The sequence below is a fragment of the Branchiostoma floridae genome, chromosome 7 (genome assembly GCF_000003815.2).
Source record: "Branchiostoma floridae strain S238N-H82 chromosome 7, Bfl_VNyyK, whole genome shotgun sequence".
Taxonomy (NCBI): domain Eukaryota; kingdom Metazoa; phylum Chordata; class Leptocardii; order Amphioxiformes; family Branchiostomatidae; genus Branchiostoma; species Branchiostoma floridae.
The window spans coordinates 24,801,326-24,811,494 of record NC_049985.1 but is presented as its reverse complement, the minus strand read 5'-3'; the positions used below and the strand labels follow the sequence as shown (position 1 = coordinate 24,811,494).

General features: G+C 41.9%; 1 protein-coding gene across 1 annotated transcript; it reads right to left on the bottom strand.

Moving 5' to 3' along the window:
- Positions 1-57: 57 nt before the first annotated feature.
- LOC118420224 (sushi repeat-containing protein SRPX2-like) lies at positions 58-3,373 on the bottom strand. The gene is made up of 5 exons (XM_035826943.1): positions 3,304-3,373; positions 2,853-3,023; positions 1,802-1,972; positions 948-1,118; positions 58-263 (listed from the first exon to the last, which is right to left on the bottom strand). The coding sequence occupies exons 1-5, from the start codon at positions 3,371-3,373 to the stop codon at positions 58-60; spliced, it is 789 nt and encodes a 262-aa protein (XP_035682836.1).
- Between the last annotated feature and the right edge of the window lie 6,796 nt (positions 3,374-10,169).

Here is a 10,169-nt window from a genome sequence, read left to right as displayed (position 1 = left end):
GCTGTTCAGTCCAAAATTTGGGTGAGTCTAATTTTTGTGTGGGAAATTATAGTTTGACTAGTCTAATAAAGAGGTTGTTTTCTTAGTCTTACCTACACAGGAGGGCTGTTGTCCACTCCATAGCCCGTCCTCCTGACATGTCCTGTTTCTGTTGCCGGTCAGTGTGTGGCCCAACCAACAGCTGAACTGGACACTCTCTCCGTACTCATTGCCGCCCAAAATGGAACCGGCGGTCGGTGGGTTCAGAGTGTTACAGTGGACCTCTGCAGAATGGAACAATGTGTAGTTTGGCTCTCTAATCCTCCTACGCTGGGACATCCAACGGCAAACCCGCCTGCCTGGATGTACCCTGCTTTCTCAACCGTCACTCTTAGTTCCTGACCGCCCTGCTTATAAATATTAATGAGCTTATCCTTATACATGCGAGACCTCTTTTGAAAACTGAAAGGTGTATTCTCTGATTGGCTGACAGCTGGTTGGGGGGGTGGGGGTGGTGGGGGGTCTCCAGGAAGTATAAGAGTGACGGCTGAAGAAGCAGGATCGTCCGGACAGGCGGTTTCGCTGATGGATGTCCCTGCGTAGAAGGACGGGCTCTCTCTGAGATGTAGTATAGATCAATCAAATGTCAAAAAACGCCACTGCTTGCAGATGACCGTTTTAAGGAAAAAAATCGATGATGTGGCATGTATATGTCAGAAAAAAGATAAACAAACTAGGCATTTAACAACCATCCACGCAGAGGGTACTTTTGTTTATCTTAGAATATTCGAATGTTTTGCGGTTGCATTTGTTCGCTCTTTTATACTGATACTGTATTCGTAAAGCGCTTGCTCTTTGTGCATTTGCAAATATTCAGATTCTTGTAATTGAGGATGGCGTCCTAAAAAGGTAATTCTTACTTAGGCGTGCTATGGCACTGAGATTTCCAGTAAAAAAATAAGACTTACTCAAACAGTAAGGCTGGTTGCCGCTCCACTGTTGGCTGTCCTGACAGGTTCTAGAAGGCGTGCCTAACATGTCGTACCCGGTCTCACAGGAGTACGTCACCACGTCGCCGTAACTGTTGCCTCCACTCACTGAGCCATGGTCAGGGGCGTGAAGTGGTGGGCAGGTTTTCACTTGAACAGAGTTAAAAGTTCTAAATTTCTTACTAACGCAGTAAGATAATCATCACATGGCACTCAAAATATTTTCATTGCATTAAAATATAAGCGCTCGCTACTTCAATACATTTCCTATAGTGTTTATAAAAGCACACGTGAGTCACGAATACGTGCCGAAATTTCCTTGCATTCGTATCTGTATCTTTATCTGTTTGTACGGGCGTGGATGGCAACGATTCAATCAATCAATCATTTTACGTCAATTTGGTATACAGAACATCAAACAAAGTTAATAATCCAATTCTTTTGTGCCGATACTAAAGCTAAGGGCACAACCCGCCGTACAAATACGTGCTGTCTACGTGCCAAAACGTGGGCAATCTTTGGGGACCCGCAAGTGGTAAATACCACCTCCGTACGAACTCGTAGGGACTCTGACGGATTTTGGAGCACGCAGACACGCCGTAGAACTTTAAGTGCAGGCAAAACTTTGCGTGCCATCGAGCTAGCTCCCGAATTCGCCCCCCGTACGTGCCAGTACGGGCGACGCGCCTGCCCTGTACAGCCTGAACGTTTTCAGAAAAAAGCGGCGGACGTGGCCTCCCCCCCCCCCCCAAAAAAAAACGTACGGACAAATCGCACGTACGGCGGGTTGTGCCCTTAGCTTAACAGATGGTATGCAAATCAGCGTAACCTACAGACACATGACGTCTCTATCCCGCTCCATGTCTTGCTCGCCATGCATGTCCTTGTAGCGCTGCCCTCCAGCCGATACCCCACCTCACAGTTAAAGGTAGCGGTGCTTCCGTATTCATTACTTCCCGTGACGTCACCGTTAGCCGGGGCTTGTAGTATGGGGCACTGAGAACCTATCACATAAGCCATGATTCTATAAGACCATAGGGGCATGTGTATACTAGTAAAAGATGAACTATTTGTATACATAATAAAATCAACATTGTACTACAAAAACTCTTCATTATCACTTGTTTCAAGAAGAGGAAAGAGACATGTAAATTGTAGAATAGTATAGCATTACATATTTGACTATTTTGTAAACGATAGATGCACTTATTGTGTAGCATAGCCTTAGTTGTTTTGTCTCTCCTACTGACACTGTAAAGGTTCTTCACAGAAACGTTTTATGTAACTACTGCATTTACAAGAGCATGCAAGAACATGAAACTAAAGATTCATTGTCATTATTCAATGCTCATCATTATTATCATCTTCATCCGTCCTCTTTTTGCCAGATGGAGTTCAATCTCCAGTGCTGTCCGTTTTTCACAACGGAAAGAAGTTCATGTCCCTCCAATTTTGTTTCTATTTTTATATGAGTTTCTTTATTCGATGCTATAAGATTAAACTGTTTTCCAACTCGAAAGATAAACTAACCAGAATTTTCTACTGATTCACTCAACCTTTCACTCTTCACGCGTGCCGTCAGCAATGAATCAAAGTTCTTAAAAGTTGCAATTGACCCCCCCCCCCCCCGAACTGGACCTTCCAACAAATTACGACCCACTGATGATGTCACACGTGAATAAATTTCATTGGTCAGAAACTTGAAAATTCCAGTAAGTCTAATTACTGACTTGGAGAATTAGATTTTTCATAATTTGTCAACTCAGACAAACCTTCCCGCTATTATGATGGTATATTGGGATGTTTGCCCATAACAACATGATAGGAAAAATATTGCAACACCTGGATATTCTTATTACAAAGGAAAATTTAAGCTTAACTCACGGACACACGTTGGTACTGTGTCGCTCCACGTTTGGTCGGCCTGGCATACCAAAGTGCTGGTACCTACGATCTCATACCCTGTGGTACAAGCGAAGGTAACTGTCTCCAGGTACTCATTTCCGCCGAACTTCATTCCGTTGGCTGGAGCGTTGAGTGGTGGGCACTGTATCTCTGTGAACATTAACAATAAAGTGACAGTTTCTTGAACCAATAAGCCTAAAAATACACGTGAACGCCTGCCACCGTAGTGCCGGTATAATCTGTTCATTTTTTAATCGGCCCAACATCCCGTCCACTGGGTTTTTTCAGGACCTGTCCAACAAGAAAAAAAGGTTTTGTACCGGTACCACCACCACCATCATCATCATCATTATCATCATCATCATCATCATCATCATCGGTCGACGTGATCACACATGTTCGCACATGTTTACACACGACTGAGGGATACCGTCCCTTACGGGGTAAAATACCCTTTCGCTGGCTACAAGACGGGAATACGCCAGGTCTCCCGTCGGCATCCTCACACTCAGGGTTGACATGGCAAAGCCTATGATATCCTCACACTCAGGGTTGACAATCACGGCAAAGCCTATGATATCACCCCTGACAACTCAGCCACAGTATTCGGTTATTAGGGGTGCCTTGCTTATGAATATTAATGAGCTTACTCTTATATGGGCAGTCAGCCGTTGGGGATCGGGCGTCGGCATGGTGAGCAAACAAAGCCATGGTAATACGTAACATGATTGGCTGATAGCTTCCCAGCGGCCATTGCGGGACAGCTTTAGCCTGTTGAAAGCTCTCTCATCGCCTGTTCTCTGATTGGCTGGCAGCTGGTTTGTGGCGACGCCCCCGGTACCCATATATTAACCTCAGGCAAGCAGAGGTGAAAACAGGTGGAGTCCCTCTGACGACTCTGTTTCGCCTTTGCGTAGGAGAATGCCCGTCTGGTACTACCCCTAGTGCGTACTTATCGTGGACTACATGTAGTTAGAAGTGGACTACTTACTGACACAGAAAGGCTGTGATCCCGTCCACTGTTGGGTTGTTTGACATGACCGGAAGGCGCTGCCCTGCAGTTCGTACCCAGGGTCGCAAGAGAACGTTACGGTGTCACTTACATAACAGCCGACTGGCCCAGCAATACTGCCAAAGGGAGGGGCCTCCAGACAAGCGCACTGTTTCACTGTAAATGATAAATACGTATCGCATGCTATATTGAGTAAAATATATACTAATATATGTATTCATAAAAAATTCGTCGGGCGCAACTGAGAACAATTTCATTCTATATTACTTGCACTGCTTTCCGGTAGACGTCCCCAAAACCAGCTGTCATCCAATCAGAGAATAGGCCTTTAAGTTTTCAAAAGGGGTTTCGCATATATAATGGTAAGGTCATTAATATTTATGAGCAGGGCGGTCAGGAACTAAGGGTGACGATTGAGAAAGTAGGGTACATCCAGACAGGCGGTTTCGCCGTAGGAGGCTGTTTTAATTGTTGTTTGAGACATTTATGCTCAAATCAGACACAATTTACTCACAGACACAAGTAGCTTGAATCCCTGACCACGTGCCGTCTGCCATGCAGGTGCGTGTGTGGCTACCCCTGATCTCGTACCCAGCATCACAAAGGAAGGTCACAGTGTCGAGGTAACTGTTCCCCCCTGACAAAGTACCATTGCTCGGAAGGTCCAATGGGGAGCACTGTGTAGCTGTGGAAAACATAGATCATAAATGGTAAAGGCAACCTAAGCAATTTTACAGCGATTAAAGTGGACATATTCTGGTTAAGGCAATCTATGTAATATTGACATCTACCACACTGTATTCCCACATTTACATAATTATTTTGTCATTTGACTAAAAAACGGCCTACAGACAAGTCGCACGAGGATATTCCTTATTATTGGACCCCCCCCCCCAAAAAAAAAAAAAAATTAGGCCTTGATAAAGAATCCCCGTACAACTTGTTTCTGCGCCATTTATAATGGCTCAATTTATGAAATAATGATGTAAATGTGTTAAAATAGTGCATTAGATGTCAATATTGTACAAATTGCCAAAATTGATTATTTACACTTTTAACAATCTGATATTGCTTAGCTTTCCTTTAATACTGTTACTTGTGTAAATATTCTGACTAAGCTGTTCCAGTGGACTGTCTGTCTCTTTCCCCTCAAGCTATGTGAAAAGAACTTAAGAACACCAGAATAGTGGTTACGTAAGCAACTAGATATGATTTTGATAGATTAGATTAGATATCAAAAAAGGACATAGATTTAATTATATTTTGCAACTCAAATTTTCATATCAAGTCAAAACTTTCGTCACTGCAGTAATATACATTATCAATATATGTTTATATATGAACATATAGATATGCAACATGTTTGTTATATGACTTGTATCTTGGATATGTACCTTTGCATGACGGCTGACTGCTATCCCATGTACTGTCTGCCTGGCACGTGAGGGCAAAAGATGTTGCAGCCCGCGCGGCCTTGGAGGTAGAGTTTCTCTGACCAACCGTGTACATGGATGATTTGTACATGTCGTTTCCTCGGGTTTGGTCGATCTCGTGTCCGGGATTACAGACGACATGGAGTGTGTCTCCGTACAACGTTCCTCCATACAGAACGCCGTTGTCCAATGAGCTCAATGCAGGGCAAGAGGAACCTGTAGACAAAAGAAAACAATCAATCAATCAATCAATCAATCAATCAATACCCTTTATTTTGACTGGAATAGCCCTGTCGGTCTTAGCCGCTCTTCCTAGAAGACCAGTGGAGGGGGGATTTCACGGGAAAATAAATAAATAAAATACTGTGAATGCAGAAATGTTCGCGGTGGATTAATGTTCGAGTTTTCGCGGTGTCCACTTCACTGCGAACTTAAAACCACCGCGAACATTTTTCTATTATGGTATTTGACTGCAGTCTATGGTGTTACCGCGAACTTAAAACCACCGCGAAAAGTCATTTTTCCCTATACCGCGAAATCAAATCCCCGCGAACTTAAATGCATTTACAGTAATTGATTAATACAAAGTAACTTAAACACTTTACACAAATAATTTACAATCATAATGACTTGAATTTCAAAGTTGTCGTTGTAATACAGTCCGCATAAGCAAACAAAGCTGCCAATTCAAGGCTAAGCCATGTCTAAAAGTCAGTATTTGACAAACCGTATTTGACATCTTTCCGTCCTGCTATAACCTATGCCAAGCACTTAATGAATACACGATGCGTTAGAAATAAACAAACCCAGATTAGTTACAATATTTCAAACTTCTTAGAATGATGATGACAACGACACGCCTCCCTCGGGTGCATCTGAACTGGTTTCCACATTGGAAAAGGGAAGAGGGAAGGGCAGCAAATGGTCTGGAAGAAAAAGTCATGAGTAATTTGGAAGCATTGGGGTATTCCTGGGAAGGAGCAAGAAAACAGGCACTGGGATTAAGAGAGTGAGAAGCTGTGGTGACCAGCATCGGCGCTATCTAAAATGTGCTGTACATGTGGATAATATCTTAGAAGCAAAATATCTGAACCATACACACTGAAAATGTTTCTAAACAGAATTGAAGAAACATTACCAATAACTTCAATGCGCATTTCACTTCTAAAGGTGCCAAAGGTAGGTTGCCACAGCTTTCACTAGTGAGTGAGTGAGTGAGTGTGCGTACACCAATCGTAGGACCGTGGCCATGCAAGTTCTCCTTCAAGTTGACAAACATATCAACGGAGTTCACTTACAACTGATAGGCATTCCTCCAGGGAACAGCACTGGATAAGAGGGGGTAAGCAGACGACTCATTCGGCCTGCTGCATCTGCTACATGTATTGCAGGTCCCTTAACCTACATATTTAACCTGTCTCTTTCTACCGCTGAAGTACACTGAAAAAAATGGAACGGGCTAAATATTTTTAAAGTTTTATTAATCAATTTGTTACCATGGATCTATTGTAAAATCAACCGGTTCGCTATAATAACAACTCTCACATACGTATTGTTAACGGGAAAAGATACTCACGTTCACAGTACGGGGTACTTCCGGTCCAAAGGCCGTTGTTGCAAGTCCGAACGCGGTCACCTTTTAACACGTAACCTGGCCCGCACGTGTACGTGACGGAGGTGCCCTGACTAACTGCAGACGGTGGAGACAAGCTACCATGCCGCGGAGAATCCAGTTGGGGACAGAGCACAGCTGAAAGAAAGGATCGAATACTATTAAAGTTGATCTACATTGCTCTTACTCAGGTGAAAATGAGTACCTAGCTTCGGCTAGGGCCGTCCCTGCGGATATGACGTTAAATGGAGGTTCGGTGTTTGGGGAGAGCCACACTCCACGCACGTTCAAGAACTCCCACACGTGCGATGGTGTGATGTGCGATGGTGCAAATCCTTCCCTCTAGAATTGATGATTCTGTACAAATCACCCGGACTCCAGTAATAATAGTGACATATCAGTTACTAATGGAATCTGAATCTGAATCAAACGAAACAAAACAAAACAATATGTACTACCAAAGTTTTGGTTTGTTTTCTAAAATTTCATAAAAAGAATAAACAAGAAAAATGAAAAGATGCATTTTTCAGTGTAAGCATACTATATAACTTTATTGTAAGCAAATGTAGCATGATGTCCTACATTCTACAATTTAATATTCAAATCCTTTCATTGTATGTTATAGCATTTTTCCGACGTTACCAAATTTGTAGCGAGTTTTCATTTGTTTGCACTTATAGATATAAAATATGTTTGTGTTATAAATTTAACCCATAGAAAGTAATCATTGATACGAACTGTTTTCACAGCAGTTGTCTTTGAATCCTTGTGGACATCTGCAGACTGTTCCATCCCAGCTGCCACCGTTGTAGCACATCGGGTCCGGTCGGCACACGGTGTGTCTGAAGGCCGAACCCTCACACGGCGCACCGTCACAACTTTGGTGCTGAGATACCTCCCGCACTTCTAGCTGTTGACCCCTGAAGGTATCAAGATTTAAAAAAAAACTCTCTCTGTTTTTGTTTACAGGCATTTAGTCGTCGAAACATGTCGTTTGCTTACTTGAGTCAACCGAAATTGCGTGTACCGAAATTTGTAAACATTAAAGGTGCCCACATAGCAAATATCATAAACCAAAAGCTAACTAGAGTTCGGCGACCTCATACCCCCATGAATATTTAGAGCTTTTGTTAATTTCATGCAAATGACTTAACATCAACATGATTTATGCATAGTGTTGTTCATCATTGAATAACGTACACTACACATGTCACAAGTAAAATTCCCAATTCAGATCATTAATCATTAAGTTGTTTTGCAATTTTTCTCATTTGCATATTTGATATCTGCATATGTTCCACCAATTATAAATAACAATTGAGTGTTACATTTATCGAAGTCCAGTTATTTCAAACAATGGAATTATACAATTTCCCCATTAATTATGCAAATTAAGTCCTTATTTGCATAAAATGTATATCATTATGAACATCTTCGCCTAAGCTACCTGCATACCTAAAATGCAGGCAATCCGCCGTTCCTTTCTGCAGTTATCCTCTTTGGAGTGTCTTGACAAAAACGCCCCTGCAGTTCCACAATTGAATATTAGGGGACTGAAACTTGCCCCACTTTGTCATGGCGCTAAAAGCTATCTACCATCCAAATGTCACAATACTCTCATTAATTATGCAAAAGTACTCCTATTTTGCATAATTAGTATCTTATCTTGTACAACATTGTCTAAGGTACCTACATACCAAAAATCATGAAAATCCGTTGTTCCCTTCTTGAGTTCTCTCGTCAGAAGCTTTTGACAAAAATGCCCCTGCTATCCCAAAACTAGACGCTAGGAGGCCCAAACTTATGTCCTTTTTTCCTGAGCACAAGAGCTATCTAATACTCAAAAATCGTGACCATAGCAAGTTCAGAACACCGAGATAGCAAAACCGGACGTTGCGCTGCAGTATCAAGGTCACACACCAGGGGGCCCGAAATTGACCTTGACCTTCGTCTTCCCAACCCCTACTTACATACCAAATATCATCGTAGTCCATCAAGAAGTTCTCAAGTTATGATGTCCACAAACATCTGGAAACACAAACAGACACACACACAGACACACACACAGACAGACACACCCAAAACTATACCTCCATTTTTTCATGGAGGTAAAAAAGCAAACGCTATGAAATACAATGTGTTAGTAAATGACATTAGTATAGTATGTTTTTCGATATTTTTTTGCAATCTAAACGGCCGAAAATTGATGCGCACACGGATATCATTCACATCATCAAATCAACATGGCCTTATCAAAAGTATTCTGTAGCTATATTTGCAGCTGTAAAAAACAAAGATAAATACAAAATGTTTCAAAAAGCTGGTTGAGTCGTAACGAGAAAGGATAATGTATATTAGTGAAACCTTAAAAGAGGGACTTAGAAGAACAGAAGGATGAACTGACAGAAAAAAAGAGAATTGGGTAAAAAAAATGGCTTACATGGCACCACATCGTGAGCTGCAGCTACCCTCTTCCTTAAAAGGACCCCATTTGCAGTCAACTGGGGTACAGCTTGGGGCATAGCCTCCTCCACCACTCGAGCGGCGCCTCGAAAATGCACCGAATGTGACAACATTGACGGCGTCGCTGAACCAACCTCTGCCACTTTTGCCTTTTTTTGCCACCCATACTCTGCCTCTTTTAGCAGACAACGTTGACTGCTCCAGTACGATGACAGTCATGACGAAGAGGAATAGCAATTTCATCTGAAATATTAGATAAGAATCATGAAAATATCGACAATCAAATACCGCCTATCAAGACTTTTCTCCTGTTTGTAGCTAGGCCATGTTGATTTGATCAATTTCCGGCCGTTTTCAAAACAAAATAAAATTTTCAAACACACTGTAAATAGTACAAAAAAGTTGTAAAATTACACAACGATATCGATCCCTTGAGGAGTCATTGCTTTGTTCTACTAATGGTTTTGCTACCAAATTGTCTCTATAATGGAGATGTATTATATTGTAACGTCATCTTTTTAGTAACATCACATTTCGCTGACTAGCATATTGATATATTTCCGTGCAGACAATGGCAACCCAACAATTTTTACAACAACGAATCTACAATTTTTTTATTATTTAGACATTGCGCAATACATAAGAATATGACTTAGAAGACGAAATACACAAAAAATAAGAAAATTCTTATATCTGAAATTCGTATCTTTCGAACCCCGCTGTAACGCAAGCTGGACGCAAGTGCAGTGAGAGTACTCTCCAAGCAGAGGTTGAGT

What these genes read in the sequence shown, in the direction of transcription:
- LOC118420224 (XM_035826943.1), bottom strand. Translation starts at nt 3,373, where the DNA reads ATGCCGACGGGAGACCTGGCGTATTCCCGTCTTGTAGCCAGCGAAAGG. An exon ending in CACAGTACCAACGTGTGTCC is followed by an intron (nt 1,973 to 2,852) that starts GTGAGTTAAGCT and finishes CTTATGTGATAG; the next exon opens with GTTCTCAGTGCCCCATACTA. An exon ending in CAACCAGCCTTACTGTTTGA is followed by an intron (nt 264 to 947) that starts GTAAGTCTTATT and finishes TCCATTCTGCAG; the next exon opens with AGGTCCACTGTAACACTCTG.